General features: G+C 36.9%; 1 protein-coding gene across 8 annotated transcripts in view; it reads left to right on the top strand.

The window, feature by feature from the left end:
• TRPM3 (transient receptor potential cation channel subfamily M member 3) overlaps nucleotides 1-17,682 on the top strand; it is a 289,638-nt gene that overhangs the window by 183,091 nt on the left and 88,865 nt on the right. For 5 of the 8 annotated variants that reach the window (XM_086479119.1, XM_086479120.1, XM_086479115.1 and 2 more), the window contains exon 7: nucleotides 12,087-12,261. In XM_086479119.1, the coding sequence (XP_086335245.1) occupies nucleotides 12,087-12,261 (175 nt within the window). Of the gene's footprint in view, nucleotides 1-4,180; nucleotides 4,221-9,188; nucleotides 9,201-12,081; nucleotides 12,262-17,682 lie in introns of all 8 variants that reach the window. The other 3 variants (XM_086479116.1, XM_086479117.1, XM_086479118.1) reach the window with 1 other exon arrangement.

Consider the following 17,682-nt stretch of genomic DNA (forward strand, 5'->3'; position numbering starts at 1 on the left):
CAAATCCCAGGGTTTAGACTTACATAGATTCTTCCCATGTCCTGCCTGTTCTGAGGACTCTCTAAACTTTGTCTTTTTGCAAAGACAGGTGTGAAAATCAAAAGAAGTTATCACAAATTTTTCATCAGTTTTTCTTGTTACCATTCTTGATGTCCTTTGGAAAAGTTTTTAGGATCAGTGCAATATTAAATAAAGATATGGTACAGGTGTCAGGTTGACAGCTTTGTCTGTCAATGCCATATCTGGTAGGATGGCACATACATCACTGGGTAGATTTAGACAGATGAGGAAGGAGTGCTGAACAAGTGAAAATGAGAGTGAAAGTACTGAGATGAGGCAGAACAGAAAAGAGAACAGACTGGGACAAATGAAATGCAATCATACTCTTAATAAAGAGGAGAATTAAAAATAGAGGAGATAAAAGCGGATTATGGATTAGACACAAGGAGACAGAGAGGAAGTGAAAGTGTGATTGGGATACCAAAAAGGAAATTAAAAGATGAGGACGCAGAATGGAAGTGACCATAACAGAGGGAACAAGGAGAATGAGTGCAAACTACAAAGGAAACAATAAAGCTGAACAAAATAAAATTTATAATATTAGTTTTAAAATATGGTTAGGATGCATGAAGAAGAAAAAGGAAGTTATAGCAAATGACATTCAATGAGCCTATGGCAGAAGAAAAGTAAAAAAATAAATTGAAAGACAAAAATAAGTCCAATGGTTGTGAACTTTCCTTTATTAGTAATAGTTCTGTGTCATTCTGTCACACACAATCTTTTAGTTCTGTGAATTTGAGAAAGACAGCACATATTCTTAGAATTTGTTGAATGGCTTACCAGGTCACTTTGACTGTCTAGACAATAGGGCATGTAATGAGCCTCCAAACAAGTGGAAGTTCCACTTAATTTATGAAAACAGAAAACTGTTAAAGTTGTTCAGAAGAGGGTAGAATGAGTTTGGGCTCCTTTTTTTTAAAAAAAAAAAAAAAAGTCTGTGAGTTTCTCTGCTGTTATTACTGAGCAGTCCCTTAAAGGATTAAAAGAAATATCCGTCTCATCTTTGCCATATCTGGAATAAGTAGTAACTGGTTCTGCTCTGGGGAAGACACTGGAGATAAGGGGTGAGGAAAAGGGAGAGCTGACTCTAAGAAGTGCAGCTATGTGAAATTAAGTTTGAGCTGGTTGTGGCATCTGGGGGATGTTGTAATAAGACCCAGCATCCCTCTCCATTATCCTGTGAAGGCAAGCTACATTCCCTTTTTTCCAGTCATGTTCACTTAGTAGTTAATAATGTAATTGTTTGGGTGGTAAGCATACTGCAGCTGTGATTTGCAGACCTTGGGGAAGCAGATCTGTTGTATATGCAGGTGATCCCGTCTGTTTGCCATTGATATTGATATTTTAGCCAAAATTGTTTCATACGCATCAGGGAAGTGTTTCCAAAAGGGCCTGAAGGCTGAAAACAATAGCCTGAAAAAAAATCAAGCTGCAATGTTGTTTCAGTGTAACCTAATAGGAAAGATCTGGATTGTTTCAGGAAGGTCTGTGTTACCACTTAGCCTTTCTGAGGCAGTCGGGACCATAAGCAGCACCACATAGATGTCCAGAGGTGAAACAAACACATTGTATGGGCAAACTTTTTAATGACTGTTGTAAATCAAATACCATTTTAAATCTATTTAAGCAACACTTACACCGTGGTAAGACACACTCTTATTAAAAACCAAAGAGCAATATCTGTTGACTCTGTTACTGTAAGGCAAATATTAGTTTAGAAATTAAAAATTACTTTGCTCAAACGTTTACTCTCATACTGGGTGGACTTCTGCTTATTAAAATTCCAGATGTATTTAATTGTTTATCCATTCTGTGTAAGTACTTCTCACTAGAATATCCAAGGGCTACGCAAATACTTGGACCAAAATGCTGAAAGCCACAGATTTTACATGGTGTGTTTCTTTCAGCCTTTGCTGATGCAACACACTGCTGCATACTCTGCTAGCCTCATGAAATATAGCAAAGGCCTGGAAGTTGGACTTTTAAGACAGATTTCTTGAGCTAAGGACTTTCTTTAGTTTTCTTTAAATTCCTAGAACTCCTAAGTTCTAACTTGAGTTTCAAGACACCGTAAGCCTCAAACTCTGCAAAAAACTCAGAAAGAAATGCTATTTTGCCTTATTTCAAATAGTTAATAATTCATATTTTATTATTAGTTGATTTCCACTCAAAAATCATAGTCATCTCACATATTTAGGTTAAAACTAAGATCAGCTTTGATCAAAATGTGGTTCAAAACTGTCAGAGCTTGTAAGCACATGAACATTTCTGTTGAGCTTCACAACACCTTGTCAGTCTTCCATTTTTCACTAAATGCCACTGATAAACAATCCTTGCATTAAAAAGTCCTGAACTGTAACCTCATCTGTTCAATAAGTAAACTGTACCTGGGAAGCACATAATCTGTTTGATGCAATTAATGATTTGTTACACTGGCACTTGCTTTAGGATTAGAGGCCCACATGTGCAGGGTAGTTTTGGTGTTTCTATTCCTAGTTAGAAGAATCAGATGTATAAATATTCATCCACGTGTCATTCAAATGCAGTGTAGTTTTGTTTCAATTGTTACACATCCAAAACATTTGTAACAATCAAAGAAAACCAAAACAAGATATATTGGTTAGAATTTACCAAATTAAAGCAAGTATCACAATACCTATTGGTAATAGAGTTGTAGTAAATGTGTTCAGAGTGCACTTGTGTTAAGATTAAACAAACCTCTGAATCCAAGTTTTACGTCAAGGCCAAGCTGTTAAAAACTTATATTTATGAAGTTTCTTGTTTTGATCATCATATCGTACAGTTATGTGTGAATGTATATGAGATATATCACTTCTGTAAGGGAAAGGATGATTACCTTTAGTATGTAAAAGATAACATATTCCTACTTGGTTTACCATGCTGGCCATTTTCCTTTACATTTATCGTAACAATTGACTAACGCTTAAGGCAGCTGTCCACCACAGACTGGGCCCTTAAAGGTCAGTTGAGGCTGCAGACGAGAGTGGGATTGGGTTATGCCACAGAGCAACACAAGTACTTGCTGGCTAGCAACAGCAGCTATTTGTCAGGGAAGAGAGAGGCACCAGCACAGGGCTTGTGAAACAACCCTGGACCTCAGGGGTTTTTTAACTCCGGAGGTACAGATAGCACAGAGTTCCTGAAGTCATATGTGCAAAGGAAGCTGTGTTCTAGATTAACAGGCATTTAGTCAAAAGAGCAAAGGTCAGAGAGAATTTTTCTTGATATCTTTTGGAAATCTGGTCAACTAGGAAGGCAGGAAAATCTGGAAGATTTTGTAAAATTGAAATTATATATGGCAGGAAAAGTTTAAAATTATCAAATTAATTTTACTTCTGCACAGGAAAGGGTATAAAGGCTTCACTTGCAGGAAACCTATGAGGCAGTTGCTGTAAACAACCTGTGCAAAATGGTCTATATACATGTCTTTGAGTGCACTGTGCAGCTGCAAACACTTACAGGCACATTAGCATGTATATATCTGTTGATTTGTTTTTTGGACTGCAATTTTATGACTTTATTTCTCAGCCACTAAGAGTAGCTGTTGCCTACAAATGGTAGACATTTTGCAGGATATACACAAGTTAGGCCTGAAACGAATCTAAAGCCTGTCATGGAAACTTTCTACTGCTAGGACTCCATTATCTCATTATCTCAGGTAGGCTCATGACAACCTGTGACGTGATGATCAGTGGAGAAACCTGCTAATTTGTGTAGGCCACTGTCCACAGTACATCTAGATCCAGGAAAGTTTAGTAACCAGTGGACCTGGAGGGTGGTGCTGTGCAGAACTGTAGAAGCTCCTTCATCATGCAAATATACCTGTTTTCATAAAGAACTGGTAAGCCATTCCAGCTCACTGTTGCCTTATACATCCCTGTACATGGCTGTTGTAGGTACAGGATTTCTAGGAAGGATGAGAAGCCTGTTTCCACACTGCACAGATGAGCAGTGTGTGCCTTGTTGAGAAAGGACTTTCAGATGTCAGGCTGATTGCACATGCACTGTATATAGGTTCATGGAGTCTTACTCTCCCCACACTTTGGGACAATTTGGACTCATTGGGTATGTCCACAGTTACTGTTATGTGCACCAGAAGCCTTAAGTTCTTCCATTGCATCCAGCTTCTGGAGAACTTGATCTACAGCTGCACCTTGTGTGGGAGGTGTGACACAGTTTTCCTGCTGTACACCACTTCTGTGCCAACTGCTGTGCAGTGACTTCTCCAGTGGGACAGCCACAGGCCCCAACATCCCAGACAAATCCAAATAATTACCAAATTCTCCAGCCAAAATTTCCAGGTAGAAAAAGAAAATGAGTATAGGGGAACCGACACCAACATGTCTGACCTGATGAGGGAGCAAAGCTAGCCAGCAGGAAATCAGCTCAGATGCACCTACCACCACCCAGTGTTAAGATGCAAAAATTAGAGACATTTCTGTCAGGGACAGTGGACTAGAGCTGCTCAGTTTTACTCGTGCTGGTCTCAGGGGTGAACTTAGAAATAGTATGCAATGTACCAATATGTCCCAGTTACTCTCATAAGCACACTTGAAAACATGAGTAGTAAATGCATTTTGTAGTAAATGAGGCATTTTATTCACTTGTTGGTCTATGAAAAAATGGGTAACTTATGTTTAGCTCTTCATAAAAAGAATTCGTAATAATTTATAAGACAGTTATAGATTATTTATAAATATACTCACAGTATAAAATATTCACGTTTTTCTAAGAACTGGGAAAACAAAGTAGGGCTTCTGGAAAGCATGGTAGATTTTTTAAAATCTCTTTTCACGCAGCACAGACATTATGCAGTTTTTCTTTGCTTCCATTTCCAGATTCATTCATTTCCTGCAGTTTATTGTTCTAACTTATTCATGCACTGCTGCTGGGTCAAGAAGAAAATGGGATTATTTTTCTTTGTAACAACATGAAGGCCTACAAGTTGCCACTGGTGCACATCTGGACAAATGTTCTAGTATATACATACGTTCCTGGAAACACAATTGCTGGAAGGTCTCTCACTGGCTCTGTTGCTGGCCACAAAGGCCATAACACAGTAATGGAGCTTTAGGTTGACTGTATAAATCTTTCACACAATATTGCAGTCTAATTTACAATATTGCACCAACAATATCCGCAATAGCTGACACTGTGAAACACTTGGCAGTCTAGTTGACCTTGCAAAAATCTGTGCTTATTGAAATGCTCCAAATATAAGTTATTGGTTTAGAAATTAAGATGGTGATGAGCCTCAGATAACTGATTTTAAGTCTCAGGTCTTTGCTATTATTTCTTCTTTTTTGGGTGAATCATTATATAAAATGAAAATAAAACCACTGTTTTTTCTGTATTCTGTTAATTAAGTTGAGAGACTACCTGTCTTTTTTGCATTTGTAGCAAGCATGCAAAGACTTCTGTATGTGAGATGGAGACTTTACTAAATGAGAAATAATAATATGCAAGTTTGTGTGAAATGTTTCACACTTACCTGCTCTTTACTACAAGTTGAATATTTCCTTTGAAAAATCTGAGAAAAATATCTCTGGCTTACAAGCTGTTTTCAATAACACAGAATAAAAATACTGAGCCCATTCTTAAGTTGGAAGACCTTTGATTTTGTGATCTTAAAACATAAGTGATAAACCTTACAGTGATAACACAATAGTTAGTATTCCCAGCTATTCTCAAGTCTACAAATATACTGCTAGACAAGAAGGTTTCTCCATCTTCCAAAAGGAAAAGGAAAAAGATTTGCTGAAACCAAAGCTCATCCTAGAAACACCGAAAAAACAATAAACTGAGTAAACTGGAAAGTAAATCCTCCATGTAACTATCAAATGGCTGCAAAACATGGTAATTTTTCAGGTATTTGATTTACTTGAACTTAAAAGAGGATTAGTCTTTCTCTACAAAGGTTATAAAAAAACCCCTGAGTAGCATGTCATTACTGCCTTCTAAGAAACAGAAAAAATACGTAGACCTGTGAAAATGAATTGCTCTTTTTCTATGCTTGGAAAACAACACCAGCGATTGAGAGTCTTTCCTGATGACAATAATAAAGCATTGTCCTAGACTGAGAAGGGTTATTTGCAATTTCAGTGGAGTGTATTACTACACTCTCTTTCCAGTTAACAAGATGTGAAACACACAATTTCTAAGGTTGTATACTTTAAGAGCACTTAGTGAAAACAGCAGCATTGCTGGAGACAGCCCAGCAAGATGAGTGCTAACCTTAGTTTTGCTCAAACAAAAGCAATTTCATGGTAAATTCCACAAAAGTCATGAAGGGAAAAGTTCTTGCCTGTCCATTTTAATGATTGACATGAAGTTGTCACCTTCTGGACATGTGCTAGGAGATGACAACCCCAGTATTGTTGTCTATTTTTTCATCAGCATGGTTTTATCTCAGCATCGCCGCCTTTGTGACAATCTCAACTTAAATGAGAAACTCTTTTTGTAATGATGATGTCTTTGGCTTTGTAAGGAATGTCTTACCTTCAGATTTAGCATCTTGCTTCCCAGCCTGACATTGTGCTTCTGAATGAAGTGACCAAAACAAGAGGTTCCCTGTAGATATATCACCGATTTCCAGACCCTTCTTTGCAGACTATCGTATAATGTTCATGCACAAGCTGAAAGAGTGTTTTTGCAAAGAATTCCTGACTCCTGCATTTCTAAGGAGATACAGAGATCTAGAAGGAAAAATATCTTGATTGCCAGTTAAAGAGAAGTCCATCAGCTACTTTTTCCGAAAGTCAGAGATTCTGTCTTATTGGCATCATATGCCAACATTTTTCAAATTGATCTGGTGTTACAGTAAGACAAAGCATGGTCGGTTCTCAGTTTCATAGGTGCAAAATTGTTAGCAGATGCAGTGTTAATATCTAATCAGGAAAAGTCAGTCAATGTCTTCCTGTCCACTGAAATTTTTGTATGGACCCTCTGCATTCATTTCCAAATTCCTAACATTTAGCGGCAAAGATGCATTCAGGACTTTTGGAATCAAACCACGTAAAAGTTTAATTCATACTTGCTCTGTATTTTGCCTGGGAGCTATTGAGATGCAGACTTCTTTGGTATAGGTAGCTAAGCTTTTATTCTGAAACAAATATGTTATAAATAATTTAAATGTGATTGAGAACATCATAGAAAACTGAGAATGTGGTAATTCCCACTTACTCTGCTTTTCAAATTTTAGTATACTCAAGCAGTCATGACCTTTTTTTCCCATATCTGTGGGCTTCTTTTCACATACTGTGGATACCATCACATCTTAGAAATTACTTATCATAAGTGTGGAAAAGTTCGTAACATTAGGATTCAGACAACTGTAGTCTAGAGAGCTTCCCTGAAAGCCAGAAGTGGTTGTATGCTAAAGAAATACCAACAAAGTGTTATTAACTGGTTTTTAAAAATCATATCTAATTCCAGAAATGTACTTTCTAATTTTCTCTTCGAACTAAAGAAACAATATATTTTTCCAACCCAAAATTTATTTATGGAGAACAATGAAAATTAAAAAGGAAAAGATTCTATTTGCTGAAACTCAGGGAGGATTTCCAATAGGAAAATGCAATGTAGAAACCAACTTTGTGTTTTAAATCTTTTCTGTTTCACAAAGAAATCTACCAGAATAATTGAAAGCGTGGCATTTCAACCTGGAACTTAATCATATGTGATAAATTAAAGTTCATATGAGCTTTCAGTTTTTTAAACTCAAAGCTACAAAGTGTCATTGAACAGTGGATTTGGAGAGAAGTAGTTTTAATTTACTAGTGTCAAATTAGAGGATTGTTTTCATGCTGGCTGTGTTTCTGCAGGATCAGGGAAAACAAAAAATACCATCTGATTAACCAGAGTGAAACATAACTGGAACACTTGCAGAGAACTATTATATGCCATGCAACTGTTGTGACTATAGCAGTTTAAAAAAAAATTTAAAAAAAGGAAAAGAAGACTGCAAGAGGAATTTTAGAAATGTCTTCAGATGGCCGATTCATTGGCCCAAAAGGGCAAAAGTAGTTCAGCTGTATAGACTAGCAATCATTATTTGTATTATTAGAATTACGTAGCTGATCAGTATCCAGCAGAAGACACTGAGACTGAACAAAATCCCAGTAGATTGAAGGAACCTGATTTAGGAACAGTTTGAGATACAGTTTGAGATAAGGTGACTGCATCTATAATGATTATTGAGTGTCTGAACGTATCTTGAATGCTCGCAGCTTTATTTTTGCTTGCTTTAGCTATAACAACAATTTTTCTAATTTCTTTCTTTTTCTAAAAAAAATCCAATTTTTTTTTTCTGATGGATATGTCTGAGTTAGTTTACCTTTTTTTTATTTCTATATGTTAGGCTTACACTTTTTGTACAAATAATAGCAGTAAGCAGTTACTCTTTTTATAATGAGGTGGTTTAGTGGTGGGCTTGGCAGTGTTAGGATAATGATTGGACTTGATGATCTTAAAGGTCTTTTCCAACGAAAATGCTTCTGTGATTCTATGATTCTATGATTCAGAAAGTTTTTGTATTTTAGTCTTACTAGAAGGCTGCAAAGACTTCACTCCTCTGATAGTCAGACATGTGAACTCCATCTAAAGCTATTAATGGCCAATATGCTGTGTGTCATGGGGATATTCAGGCATATTGTCTTTCACCCTTCAATTTGCTAAGGAAAATGAGCCAAACTCATGGAATCTTGTCTCATATGATGGGGTCTTGATTCCCCATATACTCCTTTTGGCTTTTTCCTCTATTTATTCCAATTCGTTCTTTTTAAACGTGGGTGAGCATTGCTACAGACAGTATTTTGCATGGAATTTCGTCAGTGGCTTGCACAACAGCACTGTTGTGCCCATATTTGCTACTGAAAATGCTTTGCTGTGTGTATTCTAGGATCATATCTGCCTTCTTCATGGTCTTGCTACAACAAAGGCTCAGTTCTCCTGTGATCAGCTGGATCACACCTTTCTCTTTTCTAATATTTCCTCCTAATGAGTTCCCAGTTTATAGTAAAGTTTATTGATCACCAAGTAACTGACTTTGCATCTTGAATTGTGAACTTCCTCCATTGGTATTGCCCAATCCTTAATGTCATCCAGACCCAATTAGACTCATTACTGAGAATTCTTCTTTACATTGTCTTATTAGTAGATGGCAGTAACAGTTCTACTTCTTGTTTTGAAGTCATTAATAATAATGATAGGATCAGAGTAAGTTCCTCAAGAAACTCAGTTAGTACTACTCTACCCAAGTAGTTAATTATACTTTCAAATATGTGCACCTACGTTCAGCTTTGCTAACTTCATATACAGCAGTATAGCAAATACTTTACAAAAAGCTACCTTTGGTAAATGTTAGGATCTGGCTTTTAAGCACACCACTGGGGTTTTTTTGTCCATAATGAAATAAAATAGGCCATAGCAGGCAGTTTCCAGAGGAAAATACTACACTGCTGAAGAGGAATGCTGATGTAAGATTTCAGCAAGTTGTGAGCCTCCTAGTTAGGGTTCATGTTAAATCTACCCTGTGATCAGTCTTTTGAGCAAGGAGGACTGAAAAAAGAACAGTGGAAAGAAATCCTGATTCAGCTACCAAGAACTTGTATATTAAAAAAACTTACCAGCATAACTAAAAATGCTACAAGTACTGGCTATGTGGTGAGGTATAAAGAAAAGCTACACAAGCAGAAGAAAGTAGTGATAGAAAGTTCAAAAAACTTGTTAACATTAGATTAGCCAGGCCACTGGAAATTAAATGATAAAATATCTCCTTGCAATTCTGTATTAAAATTTTAACTGAAGAGGAGCTCTCATCATCCACCATGTGATTATGTTGGGAACTGTCAAAAAGAAAAATACTCAGCGCCAAGAATTTAATTTTGTTAATCTTCTTTGTCTTAGAAAAAGAAATATTCTTGGACTAGACATAACTATAAACAACATTTCTTTTGTCACCTAGTAGAAAAGGAAAACCTGGCCAGACTTGTGAGTTGAGGTTCTCTGCTGCATGCTCAACTGCAACCAGATGTATCATACTGCATGTATTCACATGGGAATAAAATCATATTATTTATAAAATTCTCAGGAAAAAAATGTGGGTTTATTGCTAATATCTAGAATGCACTTTTAAGGTATAGAATTTTAAGCATTATTAAAATCAATATTAGTAAATAATACACATTTGCCAAACAAAATTCATCCTTGGCTTAAATCCCTTAAAGTTAATGGAGGTACATGTGGGACAGGTTAAGCCATCAGACTTATAATTCACTCTTCTTAAGCAGAGTTCTTAATTTTCCTTTCTCATGTAACTCTGTTACACAAAACTGCTTTTCCACTAAGACCTTTGTAAAGAACTTAACTGCCAAAATAACTTAATGATTAGGTAGAGCAGCAATTCAGGGAAGTCTTTAATATTAATAAAAAAATTAACCAGCGACCTCGGTGCAAATCGTGCTGTTAATCACATTGTTATATTCTACCCTTCTTACTCTCTTTCATTAGCCTGGATTTTATAACTCTGATTATAGTTTTCTTAAAATAAATAAACTCCACACACTTTACTTACGTTATAAAATAATAAGAGAGCCACAAACTGACAATAGATACAGCATGACAAAGCATGCTGAGAATCTCTCCAGGAAACACAGTGTGTGCTTCTGAAGTGGTTCAGGAGGTGTTTACAATGTTTTGCTGTTGTATATAAGAACTGAGGGTTTTTTCTTTTTTAATGAACAGTTCATTTTTTGACAGTAATTCAAATCCTTAAAAATATATGTGACTATCATAGATCGCTTGATTTGTGACTGTTTCTAGAGAGTCTAACCAGATTTAATGTTCCAGTCTCACAGGCTTACCTTTGCTTCTGTGGACTGAATTCCCTCTAAATGGAAAACCTGAGGCAGTCACATTAAAACTTGTTGCCTGGCCTCATGCAACTTTTCCCAACCCAACTATTAACAGTTGGGGGGTTTTTTTCCATTTATTTTCAAGTGAAAGGTCAAAATTTTGTGCAGAATGCACATAATTTTTCTTAGGAAAAGCTTGTTTAAAAGAAAGAAGTCTTTGTGTTGATAAAAAAGTGCGACTAGGAAATGTTCAGCTAGTTCTACTGCCTGAGTGCGTTGGAATGTCCCTTGTCTCAACTGGTCAGGGAGTGACAACCATAAAAGCTTTTTCAGTCATGTTAACACCAGCCTGGTGTCAGATTGCCTTTTTCTAAATCCATAAGACTTCCATGGCAAAGTCCATGCTGCAACTTTTGCAGAGGGCTCCCATCTGATTACACCACAAGTGTTGAAAATTAAGACATCTCTCCTCTAGTTCAGCACTACTTCAACTGGCTCTGGATCGATCTACCCAGTGTGGAGTCTGCAAATCAAGGAATATGCTGCAAAATTTTGAGAGAATTCAGAGACTGACTGGAATTGGAAAACAAGTATTTCAGTGACTTGTAACAGAATATGTTTAGTTTATCAAAGAGAAGGTTAAAGCGCTATCCAGCTGCAAGCTTAAAATGCATCTATACAGCAACAAGAATATCATAGATGGGCTTTTGAAGCATCAAGCAAAGCAACTGGAAAACCCAATAATTGGTAACTGACGCCATGTAAAATCTAGATTACAAACAAGCTACAGAGTCATGACTCTGAACATGTTAGGAAGAATTGTGGTAGCTTCTTTATGCTTTCAAACCAAGATTCAATGTTTTAAAAAATTCATGGTCTATTTCAACCATAACTATTGTATTTAAAACAAGATGATTCTAGAAACCTGGTTTATGCAGTGTAACCAGTGAGATGACTACACTGGTCACTTCTGTCCTTAAAATCTATGATTTTCTCTAACACTGTACAATCACAATGCTGTAATTTCAGTCTGATTTTTTTTTCCTGTCTCCTGTTACGTTTTGTTCGTTTTGCTGGCTTTGCATTTTTTTGTTCCTTTGTTCCTTTTCTTTTGTGTTTGGGGTTTTTTTGTTTCTTTCTTTCTTACTCCAGGAATTGGTCAAGGGGTTCCAGTGGTGGCCCTTATTGTGGAAGGAGGTCCCAATGTTATCTCCATCGTTCTGGAGTACCTGCGAGACACTCCTCCTGTCCCTGTTGTGATATGCGATGGCAGTGGCCGAGCATCTGACATCCTTGCTTTTGGTCACAAATACTCCGAAGAAGGAGGGTAAGTCATTTCCTAATGTGTTCTTTCTCCATCCACAGGTTCAATTTGGTGGTAAGACAGAGCCCAGGAAATTATTAGCGATATAGTGCAAAAGCAATACTTTCCTCACAAGGCTGTTTCCATCATTGATGCAGATGAAATATTGAAGGTATCCAGAACAAAAAAAAAACAAAAAAATCAAACAAAAAAAATGGAGGTGGGATTAAAGCAGCACTAAGGAAAATCTACAGAACAGAACAGAGGTTTGGAAACTGTATCATATAGTTACTTGCCATGATACATAACACATTGACAAGTACAACGTATGGTGTCTTGAGTTGCAGGTCAAGAGATTCAGTCAAAGAGCACAGGAAATTATTTTAGCTGGCTCAGATATGCTATGTCATTATAATATAGTGTACTGTTCTGCTGTCTTCAGGTTTCATTTACCCCTACATGTTCATATAAGCTCGTTTATATTTGCCTTGAATATTGAGCATGATTCTGCACACCCACCTATATTCACACGACTGCTTATGCACTGATCTGCGTTTGCGCTGTCCCACCTTTCTTTAGATAGTTTTCCACAAATATTTAAATCCATTTTATATTCAGGTTCATACGTAGTCCAGTGCTGCATCTAGGATAGATCTGAATGTGCCAGGTTTCGTCTGAATCTTTGAGTTTTTCTGTTTTCAGCAACCTCACTGTTAACACATTTAACATAACCTCACTCAAACATGTTTTATCCCTTTGTTTGCTATGTACCTATTCAGTTTCCATCTATCTTGTCTGTTTTCTGATGTCATCATGAAGAAGAATATAACAAGAAGGTGAATGCAATTTATTTCAATATATAAAGGGGGCTTGTAAGAAAGATGAAGAGAGACTTTTTATAAGGGTCTGTAGTGACAGGACAAGGGGAAATGGTTTTAAATTGAAAGAGGGTAGCTTTAGATTGGGCATAAGGAAGAAACTGTTTACTGTGAGGGTGGTGAGACGCTGGAAGAGGTTGCCCAGAGAAGCTGTGGCTGCCCCCTCCCTGGCAGTGTTCAAAGCCAGGTTGGATGGGGCTTTGAGCAACCTGGTCTAGTGGGAGGTGTCCCTGCCATGGCAGGGGGTGGGAACTAGATGATCTTTAAGGCTCCTTCCAACCCAAACTGTTCTGTGATTCTATGATTCTATTTCATCATCACAACTTGCCATCTGTAAGAAAGGCGAGTGATAGAATCACTAGCGGCAGAACAAGCAAGTCATTTCTTACCTGAGACACTCAAGTCTGACTTTGTGAAAGCTATTATTCTTCCTTCTTTCTGTGGTGGTGCTATTCCAGGTGGTGCCTGCAATATTATCAAATAGCAATTTTTTTTGTTCACCTTGGTCTAAATAGGATGCACAAACTATGAAATTTATAAATCTAGCTAGTGGGATTTCCTATGTTCACCCTACTTCAGAAAACACTAGTGTAAAATGCAGTATTTTTAGGAATACCACAAGTGAAACACCAATATTATTTACATTCATAAAAATATTTTACCCAAATACATTAGACTTCAGATACAAATTGGGTACTTTTACCCCTCTATAACCTACTTTTGAATTGTGCTTAGCAATGTGAGGAGGATCCTGAGTAACTGGCACGTTAACTGAGTTCAGCTACTAGCTTTTAGTTTTGGATAGAATCTAAGTAGGTTATACAAAACAATGTCTGTTAGACTCTAAATCAATGCAGCATATCCAAATTGCATGCAGAATTTAATTCTGCAGTCCATTGTGCAATCAGACTATAAAGTCAAAAGCCTATTTTAATTCTGGCTGCTGGCTGCAAATCAGGATCTTCTCTGAGACACAACATATCTTCCAACTTCTATGCACTGGGTATCCAATCTAAATCATTCAAAAACCACATCATTCATGGCAGCAACAGACTCAGCACTTGGATGTTATTACCATGCGGTCTTTTCAGTGTCCTAAATTCTCACTCATTGCAGACTGATATGGATTCATTTTCTACATATAAGAATGTGAGTATATGTGTACTAAGCACTGCTGTGAGTCTTTTAAGTTTATTTGAAAGTTTGTTGCCAGGGGAAGACTATGTCTGGAGGTGAAGGAGGACAAAATACAGCTCTCTGCTTGAGTTTCGGTCAGTGTGGCACAAATCCGTCCTCTTGGAGAGATCCTTGAGTGCTGGACAATTGCGTGTCTGCCCAATATAGGTCCTTCTGTATTTGGTTTCACAGAATTGTGACTCCTTCCTTCAATTATCCTTCCTATTGATTTCACATAGCAGAAAAAGGAACGATTTTTTGTATTAGTCAAGGTGCAGTACCCCTTTGCAATGTCAATGTATGTGCATCCTTGAGAAGACAAGAGACGAGAAGCTTGTGTCTGCCTTGTTTTAAGGCCTGATTATAGGCTTTCCTCATGAAAAGGTGGACATTTCACTCACCTAGCACAGTCTTTAGGTGCATATTGTGGCTGTAAGCAAGACTTTGCTGGGCTGCAGTGAAATGAGGCTGCCAGCACAACACAGAGCGCTGTGCCTGCGCTGCCTTGCAAGAGGTGCTGCCTGCAACTATGTGATGTACCAAGAAGAGGTCAGAAGGAAATGTGAAGCATATGTTGAAGTAAAGATGTCTTTGGAGGTAAATCAGTTTTGAGGCCTCAGTATCTCATCTCTCTCACGGAAGTTCCAGGGGGAAGGCAAGGCAGATGATATGCAATTTCTCAGTTAGCTGAGGTTTCAGCATTGTATCAGGCAGAATTAACATAGGTAGCTTTTTTAAGTTTGCCATAACTTTAATATCAGGGACTGCTTATTGCCTTGGTCTGAAAAGTCTTGAACAGTGTATTAAGAATGTACAAGGTGGCTACATTTTGCTTCAAGCAAATAAATTTCTCAGTAGTAAGCTAAGTTCCCAGTACCTTTTACATCTTAATGACAAACAAGCTATGTACACAGGATAACCTAAATGAGAAGGAAGCTTAAATGTGACCTTCTCCATGTGATGACTTGGAAGAATCATTTGACTGCTTATCACTATTGGCCCTAATTTAAAGGTCAGGTTCTCCGGGCTCTGAAGCACTTAATTTCTCATTTACTTAAAAGTTGAAAATGTGTTGAACAATGTTGAAGGGGAAGAACATAAGATCAGTCATAAACACTCAAATTTAGTCCCTACTAAACTCTTAAGTGAGTATCCTTGTTGTTAATGACTCTCCTCCACATAAAGCCAAAGTATTTTTGACTGTATAATAAAGATGCCTTCTCATTTCATTGTCTGCATAAAAGCACAAGCTGGAAGTAAAACAACTGTAAAGTGCAACTATTTATAGGATCATTCAGTAGTTTTTAATCCTCAGAGATTTTTTTTAATTAAATGCTGAATTTAAAATGAGAAAAATGAAACACTGGGTTAAAACTATGTCACTTCTTAGGCAAATATTTCCTTACAGAATGGGAAATTACTCACAATATTCGAATGCAGTCTCCAAGCTGAGTTTATAGCATATTAACTACTCCATCAGTTCTACTCCTGCAAGCATGACATCCTTAAGGAATTCAATTCAATGCCATAAAAATGTAGTTCTTGCCTAATGTTCACAAGAAAATATAAAACATTCTCTGTGCTTTAAATGAGCATCCTCATGTGAGAATCATTAAAATTGCCTTTGGATTGATCTGTCTCTGCATCCGCTGTGGCATAGTCTTCATAATTGAAGTATATTACTTAAATTTTTTTTCTAATAGGGAAAATACAGGGATTTTTCACTTTGAGCAAAAAGGATCATAATGTGGGTCTTCTGTATCCCCCATGGTATGTACCACATCATGGGGGATCATGAGTACTGTCACATCTGAATTATTTTGTAAGATTGTTTTCACATTGTATATTTTGATATCATTACTTTTCTATTGTAACAAAGTACTCTGCTGGATAGGAAAAAAATGGATAGAAGGAGGTCATTTCTTTGTTGAAATACAATCATCTCTCTCTTGGTGAAGGGAAAACCATTTAATAAACAGTCAGGGAAGAACGGCGTAGAAGAGCAACTACCAGTGAAGAGCTGCAAGTAAAGCTGATTCCTTATAAAAGCACCCAGAAATCATCCCTGTTTGAATAGAACAAAGGAATAATTACATTTGTTTTCAGCCTCTTCTCATAGCAATACTATGCAAAATGTGTGGATTTAAAAAGTATGAGAAAATCAGTCAGTCCCACAGAGTTTCACAACTGTGTCTTATTTGTAATTCGAATGGAAGAAAATATCAGCAGAGCCTCTGGTCATGTTTCTTACATATGCTGTGATTGTCTAAAGTGCAAATTATAATTAACACAGAAATCCCCTAAGCTTCACGCAAAGGAGGGCAGGGAATAGTTTTCACATCATACTGATATTTTATGGATATATTTTCTTTATCCGGAATAAAAAGAATAATTAAAAAAAAAAAGAATTCACAAATGAGAAGTTAGAAACAGATTGTGTGCAGTTCAGTGGATGAAGTGTTTTATTTAGAGAATTGCAAAGAATTTTGATAACAATAGCTTTTTAAAAATCTATAATAAACTTGCATTTTGAAATCAGGTTAGAACATAATCTTTATAAATCTGTAGTACATTATACAACGCCAGTACTAAAAGTCTCTGGAGAAAAAGGTCTAAATGATTTAGGGAACTGGCTATGGATCCTCTCCGTGTTCAGTACAAAATCATATGCCATGAATTTGACAGACTGTAAAGTTATTGAGTAGAATGTCTATTATCTCCTCAAATATTAGGCATGACTTAAAAAAAAAATTCTTTCTGAGGAGGGAGGATGCAAAAATGCTGTCATCTGTCTCTGTCTTTTCCACATCAGCCAAAGCAATGAAGGGAGTTGTGCTTTGCTATTTAATCTTCCAGCATATCTTGGACAGAAATAGAATGTCACTTTAATTACCTTGTCAATTCAGCCTTTTTAAGTGGCCTTTCCTGATGGATCCAAGACATCTTTCTCCCTTTTTCCTGTGTTAAGGCCACACAGTTCTGATAATCTGGTGCATCAAAACTAATGTTAGCAATTTCTTTAAAAAAATAAATCACTCTTAGCAACAACTTTGAGTAGATTTTTTTTCTGAAACTAAATGTAGATGTATATAGTTCTACTTTAGATGCCAGATTTTTGACAGTAGGTATCTAAATTCCAACAGCAATCCACCTCTTCTGGAGAAAAAGAAAAAGTTGGATACCTGAACTGGTAGGAAAATGGGCTCATCTTAGGTATTTAGGGAATGAAAGAACAGATTTGAACTACATGGGGAATGAAAGACAAGAACAGGTTAAATTGTCCTTTTGTAGGGCATTTTGTTTAGGCAGGAGCAAGCTACCTTCGGTATTGTTTCCATGGCAAATCAGGTGCGGTTCAGGGAGTCACGGCAACAAAATGCCCCAAACAGGA

Source organism: Leptosomus discolor, chromosome Z, assembly GCF_034619465.1.
Source record: "Leptosomus discolor isolate bLepDis1 chromosome Z, bLepDis1.hap2, whole genome shotgun sequence".
In the NCBI taxonomy this organism is placed as follows: Eukaryota; Metazoa; Chordata; class Aves; order Leptosomiformes; family Leptosomidae; genus Leptosomus; species Leptosomus discolor.